Here is a 16,916-nt window from a genome sequence, read left to right as displayed (position 1 = left end):
AAATAATCTATTTGACCAATAATCAAAAATCCTCTCGAGTGATTCAATTCGAATGAATATTTAAAATGAAAAAAGAGGCCGCCTACATGCAGTTTTAATGGATATGTAAACAATCAAGTGTGAAAAGAAAGCGTTTATTTTTATTATGGATTCAGCGTTTTTCTTTCGTGAAGATTATTTTGGTGTAAGGTTGATAAAACTATTATCATTCAGTAGTATTTCTATAAATAGATTACTTTTATTCATTATAGTGTTATAGGAGCGAAATCTTTGAGATTAGAAATCAAGGTTTAATTGTCCCAAGTTTTTGATTTAATATAGGAAATGCAAAGTTCGCAAATGTTGGCTACAAATTAACATTACGATATAAATTATTTTTTAAAAGGTTTATGAGGAGGAGACTTATACTGATGGAAAAAATAAAAAAAACAAATCAGAATAGTTTTCATTGCTTTAATTAGGTACATTTTACACACTACTGATAGTATGTATTATTAAAGCAAATACCAAAAATTACAATTATCTCATGTGCACATATGATACACATTTATTTACAAAAAATATGAATAAATAAAACAATTATTAGAAGGTAATACTTGCACAAAAAGTTAAACATTTTACAACCTAAAATGGCACAAATTGTAGATAATGGCATTTTGTATAAATGAAGATGGTAATTAAAATTCTCTTTCAAATCTCACACCTTAAATAAAAATTGCATTCATAGTAGTAAAAATCACAACAATAAAATATAAAAAGAAAACAATCACAGAAAGTATGTGACTTGGATGCTTACATACAGAGCAATGAATGAGCAAAAGGGATGTTGCTAAAGATTATTTTTAAGAATTTCACTATTGCATTGCACTGAAACATGGCAAGAAAGTTTCAGTAATCAACGATGTCGCAAAATTTAATTCAAAACATGTCTTAAAGCTATATAAACAGATATTCCTCAAAAACTGAATGCTATAAATTTTTGTATGCTTATATAAAAATTAAACCGCAACGTCGTATTACAAATCCAGCCACATCAAAAGACACATTTGTGTAAATATATTGCATTCAAGTGTTGAACGACAAGAAGCTACAGCCGTGGCTGTTTGAGAATGAAGAAATTTACTTAATCTTATCTGTAATTAGGCCAGCTATATGTTACTCCTCACTAACAATTATTAGCTTAAAACATTCAACTACCTCTTGACTTCAGATCCCACGATTAGTGCATTATTTATGATGAAAAAACAAAGCCTAGACATATTCCTTTTGCTGATTAATTCAAGTAGTAAATCAAATATTTCGCAATATAAAATATAGTGGTCCCATAAATTTGAAGGTTCTCATGAAGTAGTAAAGGTGCCTACTCATGTATAGGTGACTTGTCTATTTTCAGATCATGTTACGATTTTTGAAGTAATTATTTGTTTTCCAAAATTTCCCATGTCCAAATATGACCTGAACTTGTACAGAAACTCGCTATCTCAGATCACCTGCTATCCGATTTCGGTCTTCAGGTTCAGTCATTCAATTAAATTGTATAATATGTAGAGTGCTTAAGATCAATTCGATGGGTCGTTGGTACTTGAATAAGCACCTCAACGAAACTTTGAAACTAAATGATTCACAATTACAAGTGTTTCAGAAATTTCCACCATCTTGGGATCTGAGTATATGGACTAACATTTATTTTCAGAATGTTTGGAAGAAGTGCTAAAATACTATAGTATTATAGAACAAACATCAAATCCTATGTTCTCAAGATAGTAATTCTGATAATAAAATCAGAAAAATATCTCAAAAATAGTTCATGGTCTTCTGTAATGATAAGTTGACTTTGTCAGAATGAAAATTACTAAGAAAGATCAGTCTTTTTAAAGCATACATAGTGCTAAGAATAAACCACAACAGACACACTTATCTGTCAACTTAAAAATTGAAAAAGAAAATTTTCATTGAATACAGTAATTCATATGTGTTAGGAATGAGGATACATTTTAAATACAAGAATAATACATAGATAAAAATAAATGAATTACTGTGAATAAGAATTCAAATTTACTATTACATCTATTCATAAGATTATTTTACTATTCAGCTTGAATAAATTCAAAATCTTCATGTTAAACAACCCACATGTATATATAGAACCTTTTTTCTTTCCAATTCACCCTCTTCAAGCATTTAACTCGCTATAATTGAAAATTATGAGTCTATCATTTGTAATTCCAAAAAAATTTCGTTGTTTCTAGATTTCACAGAAATGATAATGGCATATTCAAAGATTTTTTTTAAGAATTTTAACACTCATAGATAAATTTTTTCTAATTTCTGAAAATATTGACTTTTCCGATCATTCCCTTCAAATAGAAAGTTTATGAACGATTGTTCTTTTGCAGAGTTGCCGGCAGAACTAACAAATTACATACAAAACTTTAAAATTATTCATAAGTTGAATTTCAGTACTGAAAAGTTTATTCTTAAGTCGATTAATATTTGGCGCGTTAATTATCGATTTTCATTAGACATCTTGTGACGAAATTCGAGTAAAACATTTCAATAAAATTTTTACAAGAGATTTAGGCTACTGAGACGTTTCTCAGTGGCCTAGAAGAGTTGGGATAAAAACGATGACATTGACATTATATCATGAAAAAATAGATATCAATAGAAAAGACTTCCACAATAATACAATCTTTCACCAATACCAACATTTTATGAATTGAATTTGTAGAAAATTTCGGAATTCTTTTTTTTTCTCACAACCGATCGAAATACTCACTAATTGGCAACCCTGCTAGTTCGTTGATAGATAATCTTTAAAGTACTTTATTGAGACTGCATTTGGAAACATAAGATATTTTCCAAACATTTAGATATGAGGATAAATTACTTTGCTTTTGAACTAATCCCTATCTCTAGCCTTTCCTGTTGTAGCCTCAATAGCATTGTTTGACAACAATGATCTTTTAATAAGTAGATAGTGAATAGAGAGAGAGAGAGAGAGAGAGAGAGAGAGGATAAACTCTAACAAAAAGGTGAAACGCACGATGTTTACACCTCGTGACTAGAGGCCCAACCAACAGATGTTTTGATTGGTTGAACATATCGAACTAACGGATCATTGAATCATTTTAGATCACGCATCTATGTATTATTAGATCATTATTTGACAGTTATCTTTTCATCATCATAGACTACAAAATTCAAACAGATCACAGAATAGTTTCATCGATCAAAAATATCTAATGAAATTGTTTTCATACCTACCATGTTGGCATTTGACGTTTTGAAATAACCAGCAAATTATACATTGCTCTAAGAAATGAAAGCAACAGAATCCAATTTTGAAATAAAGAGATTATATAAAGTGTATATAAATTTTGAGGTATTTATTTCAAAGTACACTTGCAAAGTGTGTTTATGAAATACATATGAAAGTCTCTTCAAAAGTAGGTTACTGAAATAGGGCTGAAAATACACTATTGACTTCTTTTCAGCTAGTGAATGAGAAAATTGGAGAAACGAAAAAAGTAGTTGTTCTCAGCTCCTCCATCATTAATGATCAATGAAATGTCTGAGATTCCACAAAAATAAAATATTTAAAATCATTCAAGAAATGCGTTCATTTCTTGGAGCAGTGTATTGTGTGCAAGATTTTGGAGGTAAATCATATATGTACTTGTGTAAAACAAGATAGACCAATTTTCCAGTGACAAAAAATAGGTGTGTTAAATAAATAATTTCATAAGTTTTTTCGCATATTATGTAGTCTTTTTGCCACCCCTAGGTTTGATGGATTCAGAGAGTTGCCACATTGCATCTTCTGGTATTATATCATCGAAATTTTCGAAAAATTGAATAATTCTCTCATTTTTCTTGAACGAATATGTACTAAAATATAAAAAAAGTTCAAGTCTGCGGTATGAAACGAAACTAAAAGAAAACTCACCATTTTTTGAATTTTTTCATATTTTCAACTATATTGAACTGTTGCCACCTCTTAGAGAAATTTATCATTCCATCAGGCAGAAGATTGTTATTTCCAATATGAACAAATGTTAGATCTTGAAGTACTAATCCTCTGAAACAACAAATGCAATTAGTAGAATTAAGCAAAACATCAATCAGAAGAATAAATTACATGTATGGTATGCAGGGAGGTTGAGTCTCAGCCAAAGCCTGTCGATAAGCCCTGAAACTTGAGGAACTGTCAATAAGAGCACAGTACTCTTTCAATCCCTCCTGTACATGCTTCTGCCACTCCAATCTACGTATGGGCGCAGAATCTAGGGCTGACAGCAGGGCAAGGTAAGAATTAAAATTATTGATTTTTCTCAAATGTTTCATTATCTTAATGAATTTCAAGAAATATTTCTCTCTTGTTTCCTTGTTATTCATTTGAAGAATTTTCGTTCTCGCCCTGTAATAAAAAAAAAATATATTAATGAGTTCCTTCGGGAATGATATGAAGCCAATAATTCCCTTATTCCCAACTAGGAAAATTCAAAGGTGTCAAATGATTTTTGAGAGTGCCTGTGAGTTGAATATTGTAGAAAAACATCATTGTACATACCAGTAGGACATTTTATTGAAATGTTCGGTGAACAGAGTGAGATTGGGACTTCGTTCCTCATTCTGTTCTTGCGCCCAAATCAATACTTCGGGAATTTCTATCTTCATAAATAATTCCGCATCGAGCAGAGTCATCTGTTCGGCTATCTGCTCCGATTTGAAATCCAACAATGTCAAAGTTCTTGGCGTCAAGGAAATACTGGTCAGTATATTGCTCATACCCTGCATGTTTCTTTGTTTGGCCTCGTGGCGTTCTAAATGCTTTACCCTTAATGCTTTAGCTAAAGTTAATTCTCCACATGATATGAGTTGTTGAACAAAGTTCATGAGCTTATGTTGAAGTTCTTCTTCTAAATCTATAGACCTGTACGAAATACAATATCGTTAGACTGTCTCTGGGATATTGTAAACTCAATTACATTAGAAGTGGTGGATGTAAATAACGCTTCCGTTATTGTAGAGTATATACACTTACGTTAAATCGCTAACTACTCTAACCATGAGGGCAAAGGCTTCTCTTGATCTTGGCCTTTTCTCTGTCTTGTAGTAGAAAAAATTGTATCTTCTAATCAATTTACAAATAAGGTCGAACGGTGTGATAAATGTACGATAGGTGGTCAAGAAAGCTTCTTGATATGTGAAAACTGTAACAAAATAAAAAATAATAGTAAATGCAAATACAAAAGACAAAATCTTAATTATAATTTACACCCATGCATGTATTCCTAAGAATTGATCATGTTCTTATACAAGGTGTCCTGAAAGTTGTACATTACACAATGAAATGATTTTTAGTGGTTTTTATAACTAATATGAATAATATTCATTCAAATAAATTATATAACATGTTCACCATGATCCTATGTTCTCTCGGTGGTGTAAAAATTGAGACGAATGCATTAGCACATTCTGAAACAATTTAATGCTTATAACATTTACCTGAGCCAAATGTGGGAAAATAAAATGAAAATAATCTATAGTTGAATTTGAAGCACAACTTTAAGGGTCACCCTGATAACATATAGATATTTCAGAACAATGGCGGCTGTTGGGGGTAGGGCAATGGGATTCAGCCTTCCTTATAAATTCATCAGTTATGAAAATAATATATGTAACTTTCTCGGCATGTTTATAAAACATAAGAATGTGAAAATAGAAGTAAAATAAAAAAACTGGTTCGCAGAAAACAAACCCTATTGGTGAGGACCACAATCTCATATAGAGATGAAGTAGAATCCATTGAGCATTATTTGTAGTTATTGTCCCTCCCATTTCAAAGTGAACTGTTTAATTAACCATTTAGATCCCTAGTACCCTACTCACTAAGTCACGAGCCGCCACTGTTTCTGATCAAGTCTAAGTAGTTTTCTAGTGTTGAACAAATTAAACGAAATTTGAAGATTGTTAGAATAGAATGGTTAGGTTAGGTTGAAGAATTAAGTCAATAAATGGAATGAATATTCAATCTTGGAATTGTTTTATTTCCGTTTTGGGTGGAATTGTTTTGGAATAACATGCACTTCAAATGGAAACCTTCATATGGTTTGAGAAAATAAGTACAAGGCAAAAAAGTGTAGTAATTTTTTCGAGGTTAATTTCTGATTAAAAAATGTCATATTATTTTTGAGTGTAATCTGCAAGTGCATTTCAGGGTATATGAAATAACTCTATCAACTCATGAACCTATGAACTTTCATCACTTGTTTTCATCTAAAGTGTACTAGAGAATTGAAAATAAAAATACATGCATATAGTTTAATTCGAGTAGGAGAGTGAGAAGTGGGGATAAGAATCTATAGTGAGAGAAACCAGTATATTGTTTTAGGGGGTCACTATATCTTCACATACCGGTCTCCATTTCTTCTGTAACCATAATTAGCAGCAAAAATAATTAAAGGCAGATGAACATGACTGATGGATTAAATAAGTAACATCATGAAAATTCTAGAAGTAGTAAAATTAAGTCTTGCCAATACATTTTGGAATATCGGTTGATAGTCAGAAAATTCAAAATAAAAAGTATAATATCAGACTAAAATACAGTGGCGGCTCATAATTTCCGAATTGTCAAACTATATTGTGTGAATTTTGTACAATTTCAATGATAATAATAATAATAATAAAATGGTTTATTCTGTAAGCTACAGGGTATAAACATATAAGCGTAAGCCTGTACGTGACGAAAAGGGTTTTGTCCAGCTTCTAGCTCCAATCAATTTGACCTGATGATGAAAATCTGAAATGCACTATACACAATACGATTGAATCGAACGACCGGACCTGAAGATCAATATCTGACGATCAATGACCTGTCCGTAATCGTGAATTTCTCTCCAAACATTCACTTCAGATCTTTCGGAAGTGGGCAATTTTAAAAGACAAAAAATGAGGAATGCTCTGACTTCAACTCCTTCGGTTTTGAGGTCAGGAAAAAAGTGTTCAATTGTTTAAATTTACAGGAGAAAAAAATTTAGAACGACCAAATTTACGGAATCTCTAGTAGGATTTTGCCTATTAACGAACTTATTCGACATTTGAGATACGAATCTACCCCGATTTTTCCAATCGAGATTTATCGTGTTTACGGCAGGATCGTACTGAATTTTACCACAGATTCGCCACCAGTAAGTCGAACCTTATCGTTTGAGACCACCCCGGCTCAAAGTAGAAAATTACAGACGAAATGGTAGAGCTGGCCAGGTAAGGAGCACTCAAAACTCTGGACTGTCGATTTCATCGACAGTTCTGATCGACAGGTCGCCGGTACGTGAGTGGCAACTTAATCAAGCGTAATTTTAACGGCTATGTAAAAATACCGGTGAGGTGCAGCTTTAGATGCCTTATCAAACGAGCCGCCCCTGCGTACTAAAATACTCAAAACTCTCAACTCACCTCCATTCTTTGTGGCTTTGGTCGCTTGTATGATAAGGGCGTCAATAGAACCCCCTCTGATATCAGGGCCTTCTTCCTCTGGCTTTTTGAACACAAGATATTCGTCAACGGTTAATTTCTCCATCAAGTCTATGTCGCATATGTTGACTTCTTCATTTTCCTTCTCGGGTAGGGTGTCGGCATTTACGGTATGCTCCAGAAGATCGGGCAGTACTTTGGCGGTTTCGATACTTTTGACCTCCGTCGAAGTGGGCGATGGAGGTGGTGATTTACTAGAACTAATTCTTGGACGTTGTTTCGGTGGCAAAGCTGGTGGAACGCAGTTGGTCGATATTGTAGGAGAAGGTGTCCGACTATAAAAATTGGTTTAGATAAAATAAAATATTTATCTGAGATGAATTTTAATTTGTACTAATAATTTTTTATCGTTATGTTAGATGAAAATGAAAAGTTAAATGGGTAACTTTTGTACGAAACGAAATAAACAACGATAATAACTGATTGAAGATGCATGTCAAACCTTTACAAGCTTGAAGTGGTTTACCTTTTGCTTGAAAGAGCTTCAGTGTGAAGGTTTACAAATGTGGCATAACTTATTATGAGAACTTTATGCCGAATCGGAAAAAAATGTTAAAGAAAAAAGTGTTTTTCGGCAACCGTCCGGGAAGTGCTCACTTCCCGGACGCTTTTTCTCTGAGAAAGTAGCATTTCCCGGCCTAGTCCGGAAAGTACGTACTTCCCGGACTAGGCCGGAAAAGAATCATAGAATCCATAGCAATCGAGATAACGGCTGACAGTTCATATGGAATTAGTTGTCAAAAATTTGCATGTTTTTTGATCGCAATCGCAATAAAATATGGAAAGCAGCATAGCGATAGTGTTATTCTACTTGGTTGCCGAAAAAATATTGTACGCAACACGCCCGAAAATGGTTTTTTTGGACTCACAGACTTCCAGGACTCGCTTACGCTCGTCCTGGAATTTTGTCTATTCGTCCAAAAAAACCCTATTTTCCGGACTTGTTACGTAAATTACTATTCTTTTGACATCTAGTATCTACATATTGTACATATAGTACAACCTGTATATTTTCTTTGACAGATTTGTTATTGAGAACAATTAATCACATTGTGCAACATGCATTCAATCAATAATTATTCTCTATAAAAGGTTTAATATATTCTTCTCACTCACCTCTGAGATTCTGTTGATGGTATGGACAAAGTGTGTGACTGCGACAGCGAACTACAATTTGAAATTTGACTAAAAGAACAAGACTGTGTTGTTGGTAATCCTGGTGTACTGCTTTGTTGAACCCAATGTTGGGCATGAGTCATGTGTACAGAATGTCTCATGAAATCTTGATCGTTGTCATTTGACTGGCAATTGCCAAACATTTCCATGTATGCCATTACTGAAACAGAAACAATAAACATTTTTCTCTTTGTTAAGGGTATGAAGTAAACCGAAGGATGGTTATAAAGTCATGCTAATATCGTTCAACACTTGCATTCATGAAATTAATATTGATGTGATCATGTCGAATATGAGGTACAAAAGCTTCTGAATAAGGAAGATTCAATTGAAATTAACACATTGACAGAGACTCAGCTGTGAATATTATATCAAGTAGTTCCTTTTATTAGTTTGCAGAGAAGTTATTCATTTAATATTATCATTATACTGAAATGAATTATTGTTTACATCAAGTAGTGATCATCTTTCTAATCAGAGTTTAAAAAGTTGATAAAACTGCGAATCATTATGAAAGTAAAAATTTTGGCTCTTTAAATATTACTCTTTTAATGAACTCCACTTGATTTCTACTGAAAATTATTAATCATGTTATGCTTTTCATACAAATCAAAGGAACTACAACAATGGAAAAAGAGAGATGATAGACCAACAGATATCCTTGTAGTAGCTCACTTACCAGAGTAAGCCACCGATTGGAATACTAAAGGGAAAATTACCTAATATAGTTCAACTGTTGAATATTTTTGAATCATGGAGGTTAGGATTCCTTTCCAATAATTCATCAAAAAATGTGCTTTACAATCAACTCATTGAAAAGGCAATAACTTACTGTGTCTTTTCTTAATTGGTAACGGAGGTGGCTTTGAACCGTCTTCTTCAGTACTGGATATAACACTGCTCAAGCTCTGATGAGATTGATGCATTCGACAGGTAACAAGCACTTCACCCTCTAATGAAAAAACAAACTATCAGGAAATGCATTGAAGAATCAGGTTTACAGATGATTCTAATCAAATCACATCAATAGTTTGTCAATCCTATTATAAGCTAAATTCTTTCTTACATAAATGATTATTTGATCTTTCAAGGTATTCAGTAAAGAATATTGGTCACATAAAACGTGGATATTTTCAATTCGTATAAATCTCTCATAAACTAGTAATCAAAAAAGTAAAATTCAAAGAGTCCTCCAAATTACAGTTGCAACAGTTGAACAAGATCACTTCAATTAATTATATTTTTAATATGTGTAACAGTCTGTTTGAGGTTAGAATTCAATGTTGTTCAATTGCCCTAAGCTTTCAATGGTCTTTCTATATATGAAATAAATTTATTCAATATCTCAAATAACTAGCATATTTTAATGTAGAAAAATCCAGTCCATTTCTCATAACGATAACAAAACCGGATTTTCTTTTGTTTTAGGCGCTTTTTTTTTTGCAGATGTAATAACTTTTTCAACTTTTGTGAAACCAATGTATATCGTTTCTAAAATCCACGAGCATGTCAAATAGCCTATTTCTCATAGTAATACTCACCCATATTACCTTCAGGTACATTATCATAAGGAGACGGTTGTCTTTCCTGTTTCTTCTTAGTTTTCTGTGGTAGAGGTGGCGGAGAAATAGTACTGCTAGTTGTCAGATCATTTTCATCCTTTCCCAAACTGAACTGAGTGGTCGTAGACACTATGGAACTACTACTACTCGTTTTCTGGTTCTGACTTTTGACACTTAAATGATATACTGATGGTTCACTCAAACTATTGGTGTAGCTCTCAGATTTCACCATTTCACTAGACAAATTAACAGAATTCTTCAACACTTGCTGGGTGCTGATGGTGCTCTGTTGGGAGCTTCTTTTCGAATAATACGACGACCTGTAAGACTCCGACGATACTATACCAGAATCAGTGTTGGACAGCCTGTGATAGTCGTACTGAGCTTGATTTAAGTTGGCATGAGTGGAAATACTGGAACTGAGTGAAGATTCTTCCCAAGAATTATATGAACCGTTTGAAGCTACATAAAAAATATGCATTACCAAAGTGTAAATTTCATAGATACTAGATTAAAATGAATGGAAAAAAAGAAAATATTCCTTACTCACCGAAAATATCCGAGCAATGATTTTCAAAAGAATTATCATAATCGTAAATTGGATCCATGATTGCCTTGATTTCTTCTTCTTCCCTTGACATATTCAACATTGAATCTAAGCTACCGCTACCAGATAGAAGTGATATGGAATCGTCAGGGGATTTCGACCTAAGAGAAAGTCTGAGAAAAACCAATCTGTTTAGAGAACATAACATAATATATAATTAAATATATTCAGCTTACCTCTCTAAAATCGAAGGAGAACTGTCTGGGGTGAAACTGTCGTCCAATATTTGATTCAATCTATTGTTTTTTTTCTTTGGCGGTAAAGGTGGTGGTGTGATGCATCTTGTGATATCTGAACGTATTATTCTGGGACAAAAAACATCCGATTGTAAATTTACAGCATGGACAAGAAATTATCGAAAGTAAGCAAAAAATTTCCAGGGAAAATTCTACATTTGATTATTTTACTCAAAATTTAAGTTAAAAAATTCACAAAATGAATTTCACCCTTTCGATCAGTCTATTCGGGACTACAATTTTTAGAATTGTGCCAAAACCTCATTTCATTAATTCAGTACTACACTGCTACTCTTTTTTTTTAAGTTAATGTAGTTTAATGGTTGGAGAAATTAATCCTTTCCAGTGCAAGATTTATATTTTCTTTAAGGTGTTATTTCCTTACCCGTCAGGGAGTGGTGGTTTAGGAGGTGGCCCCGAATCTTGTAAAATAGATTCTGTGCTGTGACTGCCGCGAACCGAGTGGTTGGAAGTCTTCTCAAGGATGTCCCTCTCACGCGGCGTTAGAGGAATGTCAGGCAGGGAGTTTCGTTGCGAGTTTATTTCCAAATTGCTGACTCCGTAGGACGACAACCTGGGCACCGTTTTGTAGTTCATTTGCTGCTGGCTGATCTTCTCTTTGGCAAGTTCTATCAGGTTCTGGAAAATTGTTAAATGAGTTATTGTCTAGCTCAGAATCGGAATTACACAATGTGTAGTAATATCTACTAATAAAAAAAGGTTTTTTCCAATGAGAGGTTTAATTTTGAATAGACCGTCAGCTGTCACTTTTGAAGATGTCATCTGTTGACATTTGACAAGTAAACACTACGACATTGCTAAAAATGGAACGATACACTATTCAACAGCCCTCTGAGGTTGTTGAAATTCACTACAAAAATGATGAAAATTTTGCAGTCATAGTTCACAAAACTGAAGCACTTGGGTCGTCGCGAAGTACCTTCTCGTCCAGCAGCAGTGAAAAATTTGAGTTGTCGGGACAAGTTAGTGATGTGAAGAATCGAAACCGTGTGCGTCGCTCAAGAATAACTGGGGATATTCTTGTAGCCCGTAGTGTTGACGAAAATCTAGGTTTGTCAATTCATCGTCGATCTTAGGAATTGGGCATTCTAAAAACGACATTAAAACGTATTTTTCATAAAGATTTCGGTCTTAAGGCTTTTTAGGGTTCAATTAACACAAGAACGCCAGCTGGTCGATAACCATTGTATCTTCGTTGTTTGGGTCCTTGCCTTCTTGCATTAAAATGATCCGATTTGGTGCGGTTTTTGGACTGGTGATGCGTTTGGGCCTTATTTACTAGAAAATATGATTTAACCATACCGAAATATGGTTAAACATTTTATTTATGGTGGAATCGAAAAATATTGATGCGGACGACGTTTATTTTCAACAAGACGGCGCTACGTGCCACACAACACACTACCAAACGAAACAAGCAAGAGGTGAGCACAATTGGCCACCGAGATCTTGTGATTTACAACCTTTAGACTTTTTTCTTTGGGATCAAGTGAAAAATGAGGTCTATACCAACCAAAAATCTATTCAAGATCTTAAAAATGGAATTTGGGAAGTTATCGAGGACATACAGTCGCAAATGTGCGAATTGCTGATGGAAAATTTCATGAAAAGGATTTGGTGCTGAAACCGTAGCTATAACGGCCATTTGGCTGATATAATTTTCCATCGTTAATGGCATATCTTTCTTTTTATAATGAAATAAACATCCATTGGTTTCTCTTAAAATATACTATTTTTTTAATACTCATCAAAATGATACCTCTTACTGGAAAATTTATCAATCTTTTTTAAATTAATTTGTCACTTTGCTTTGTTTTTTGTCTTGTGTGACAATACGCCACTCTTAGTCCCTTGGGGACAATTTCTGGACAACCATGATTCATGTATGGGCGTATCTCAAGGTCAGAATACGAAATCTGCCTCGATGTAGTGTAGAAGAACCATGTTTTCGTGCAAACGATATGAACAATAGATACTAAAAGGATGGTTAGACTTGTAGAAATCTAGGTTAAGAGTTAATCAACCATAACCAAAACAGCTTCCATTGAACATCATCCGTATCAATTTGGCTGGAGCTCTAAAAAGAGCGAAACCATCGCTAGCCCCCTCTGGCGACAATCTCACTCTTAACCTATATTTCTCCGAGTCATATTATATTAATCTACCGTCAGCTTATCTTCAAAAGCGTTATCAATTCCTTGTTTCAAGATAAGAACCCTAACCTTGACAGCGTTTTCAACCTGCGACACCACCTCTTCGACGTTCTGTGGATCGAAAGCGGCGGCGTTGCAATCGATGAGAACGTCATCGCAGAGCTTGATCAACCTTGCTACGCTCTGGTACATCCCCTGGGTTGCCGAGGTAACGCTAGAATTCGAGTCGGCAGCCACCGATGACTTGATGGCCAGATTGATGTGCCAAACGTTGTCTAGAATGAGTGTGCCATTTCCTGCCAGCATGAGGAAAATTTGTTTTTTGAAGATGTCCCTGAAAACGAAATTTCAATAATCAATCTACGATCTTTCTAAACATTTTATAAATCTATAAAGCGTTGAAGTGGATTTTTTTAATCGTGGCATTGAAATTAGAACGCCTAGTAATAATTTGTTATGTTTTTGAGTCTACCGAAGGAAAGGTAGCTTTGGACACTGATTTCTACATTGCAGCTACATTCAGCTTGTCTGCGGGTCTGTATGTCTTAAAAATGTTGTAACTGTCTTAAACTACAGGGGGCGATTCTCCTCAATTTGAGTAATTAGTGTTAATGCAAATTTAAACTTGATAAACGCGTCACTCAATTACATATTTGATGTCGTTTTCTACCCATGTAATCTTCGCTTGATGGAAAACTGCACATTTTGAGTGCCTCTCTTTAATTTTGTTGAAATTATCCCACTAAGTATAGAATTTTTGTAGCACAACATAAAAATAAAGGTCCAAGTACGGATCCCTGGGGAACACCAGGTTTCCTATTTAAATTCGTGTATTTGTATAACATAAATGCCTCAATTTAAAAGACTTATCTAGAATTTTAAAAATGCTAAAAAAAGTTTCACCAAATCACTGCCAATCACCTGAAATATTTCAAAGCCGGCTCTATCTGCTTCCAGAGTGCGTCCAGCTCCTCCAGGGGCCCCTTGTTCTCGCGATACACATGCTCCATCATGTCCATCTTGGAGGTCCTCCCCTTTGGGCTGTTGGAACGCACGCCCTGACCGCCGACTGGACCTCGCATCTGGGATATCTTCCCCAGGAAGTCGTCCTTGAAGGAGCGCGCCCTGCGAGCGAGTTTGGTGCTTCTGAAGGACGCCTTGTGACCTCCAGGACCGGAACCGGACAGTGGCGAAGCCGAGGTGTTTTCGCTTTCTGAAACGGTAAAAATAGGTTAGGTATTGGACAAGGTTGGATCATATTCATTAGAATTGTTTATTATTTTAACAGTAATTGCTTAATTGTTTCATGTGGCCGCTTTTGGGATAAGAAATTATTGGCCTCTGATTTTAGACCTTGCCGAAAACCCTTGATTTTGTGTCTATCTGTCAATCTTCTGGACATCGTTAAGTTCCACAATTCTTATCTGATTTCAATTTGGTATGAGTGTTCAGGGTAGACAGTAGATGATCGTAATAGAAATTGAGCTTTTACAGATAATACATGAGCGTTGAGCAGGCGCAAACGTGATTTCAGTCTTGTGAATGTAATTGTTCATGAATGTATATAAATTTACAGTAACTCAAAATTTCGGATTCCGACATTGATGAGAGAGATAAATTGGAGAATACGCTCTATTAGTGATGGCGTCATACACCGCCATTCTAGTTCTGCTGTCAGTGTTCGGAATCCAAACAAACAAATTGTCATTCATCAAATTAGTACGTTGTCGTTGAAGAAATTGGCTTATATTGATAAATGAGATTATTTAAGGAACGATTTTACTATTAATTGATAGACAGAAGGAACGAGATTAATGCCAGTAAGTTCGAACTTGAAGTTCAACTAAAAAATACGGCTTTTTACAAAATCTGGGGAATGATACAGGATTCAAACTTACTGGTATTAACCTCGTTCTTTCTGTCTATCAATTAATACTGAAATCGTTCCTCAAATACTCTTATTTATGAAAATAAGTCAATTCCTTCAACGACACCGTACTAATTTGAATGACAATTTATTTGTTTGGATTCCGAACACTGACAGGAGAACCAAAAATGGCGGTGTGTGACGTCACACTGACAGAGCATATTGGGATCGGGTAATAAATGATTCAACATTTGCTGATATGTAGTGTATTCTGTATTCATATTGGTGACATTCTTTCAACTCTATTTAGCATTGTACTAGTGTCCAATTTTGATGGAGTTTAGGCTGGGTATTCGGTTTGGGACAAAAATGGTTCCATAGACATTTCATATTATTTCTATTGATTAATAGTTTTTAACTATGTCTATAAATAATATTATATGAAAGAATGAAAAATCTACTTTATTGTATGGTTTATTACACCCTCTTTTATCGTGAAATATATCAATTAAAAAAAAAAATACAATGAATAACAATATACACATACAAAAATACATTCCTATCGGCGGGATTCGAATACAGAATCATTTTTTCTTAGATTCCGAATGGCATTCTCAAAAATACATAAAATGAAAACTGTTAGGACCGCTTCAAAAATGATTATACAGGGTGTACGAAAGTTTTAAGTGGGTGAGTTCCAGTCGAAAATTGAAAGTTTCTTTCATGTGAATAAAAGTTCTTGGGTCTTTCGTTTGGAAAGTTACACGCTCCAAAAAAAATTTTGTTTCTTGAAATTGCTGAAGATTTGAAGGAAAGGCATTTTGTGGGCAGGCTTATGAAACTTTTTCATTTTGTTGTCATCTTTAAAGAGATGAACCCCTATTTCATTTTTAAACACAACTTTTTAACGAAACTATTTTCTCAATTCAAAAATATGTGTCTAACAAAACGATTCATTGGAAAATTTTTGAAGTGTTCGTAAAAGGAATAGTTTCTTAATAAAAAAAATAACGAATTTTTTGTAAATAAAAACGCAAAAACCTAGAAGGTGGCTTTCTCATTTTGTTTGCACAACTCCATTGGTAAAAAAATATGCCAATAAATGCCATCACTTCAACTACTCAGTGATGGAAAAGGGATGAATCATAGTTTTTTCGCCAAAGATTAACCCCCTAAAAACTTTGTCACTCATTTGGTAACACCCTGTATTCAGCTTTACCTTTGTGAGATGATTTTATGTTCTCATGTTTCCAACAAATAATTTTTTTATTTACTTCCTGAATTTCAAGCCATCAAAAATGCGAATCACAAATAGTCAATTAGTATACAAAATTTTATGAGAATAGCAAAACTAACTTTTTTACCATCGAAAATGATCAACCGAAATAAATTGCGGTACAGCATCAATCCTCACGATTCTTAAATCTTTCAATCATCAATATTCATAGATTTGACATCACGATATGGAAATGCAATAAACTTTTGCGTAAGCATTGCAAGTTGTGGTTTTATTCATAAACATTATTTTTGAAAATGTATTCACATCGTGCTGGAAGAAAATTGCTGAAAAATATATTTCACTGATTGATCCATTGCATAAATGAGAATATTCGTATATGAAATTTTTCAAATGTTTTGACGATAAAAACCTTCATAATTTTTTCTGCCCTTCTTCTTTTGTATCGTTTTCCCTTTATATCAGTTGGAAAGACAAAACTGCAAGTGTCACACAGGTTTTTGAACCTGTTTAAA

General features: G+C 34.0%; 1 protein-coding gene across 4 annotated transcripts in view; it reads right to left on the bottom strand.

Annotated features, from left to right (window-relative positions):
* Positions 1–439: 439 nt before the first annotated feature.
* LOC123675685 (guanine nucleotide-releasing factor 2) overlaps positions 440–16,916 on the bottom strand; it is a 32,833-nt gene continuing 16,356 nt past the window's right edge. For 3 of the 4 annotated variants that reach the window (XM_045611140.1, XM_045611138.1, XM_045611141.1), the window contains exons 2-15: positions 14,219–14,510; positions 13,367–13,631; positions 11,509–11,762; positions 11,064–11,192; positions 10,831–11,000; positions 10,260–10,742; positions 9,551–9,670; positions 8,659–8,878; positions 7,465–7,817; positions 5,048–5,216; positions 4,574–4,936; positions 4,142–4,420; positions 3,950–4,081; positions 440–3,891 (exon numbers count right to left, since the gene is read on the bottom strand). In XM_045611140.1, the coding sequence (XP_045467096.1) occupies positions 3,762–3,891; positions 3,950–4,081; positions 4,142–4,420; positions 4,574–4,936; positions 5,048–5,216; positions 7,465–7,817; positions 8,659–8,878; positions 9,551–9,670; positions 10,260–10,742; positions 10,831–11,000; positions 11,064–11,192; positions 11,509–11,762; positions 13,367–13,631; positions 14,219–14,510 (3,359 nt within the window). In that variant the 3' untranslated portion in view covers positions 440–3,761. The remainder of the gene's footprint in view (positions 3,892–3,949; positions 4,082–4,141; positions 4,421–4,573; positions 4,937–5,047; positions 5,217–7,464; positions 7,818–8,658; positions 8,879–9,550; positions 9,671–10,259; positions 10,743–10,830; positions 11,001–11,063; positions 11,193–11,508; positions 11,763–13,366; positions 13,632–14,218; positions 14,511–16,916) is intronic. The other variant, XM_045611139.1, reaches the window with a different exon arrangement.

The sequence above is a fragment of the Harmonia axyridis genome, chromosome 3, assembly GCF_914767665.1.
Source record: "Harmonia axyridis chromosome 3, icHarAxyr1.1, whole genome shotgun sequence".
Taxonomy (NCBI): domain Eukaryota; kingdom Metazoa; phylum Arthropoda; class Insecta; order Coleoptera; family Coccinellidae; genus Harmonia; species Harmonia axyridis.
The sequence above is the reverse complement of the archived record's forward strand: the minus strand, read 5'-3'. Positions and strand labels throughout refer to the sequence as shown.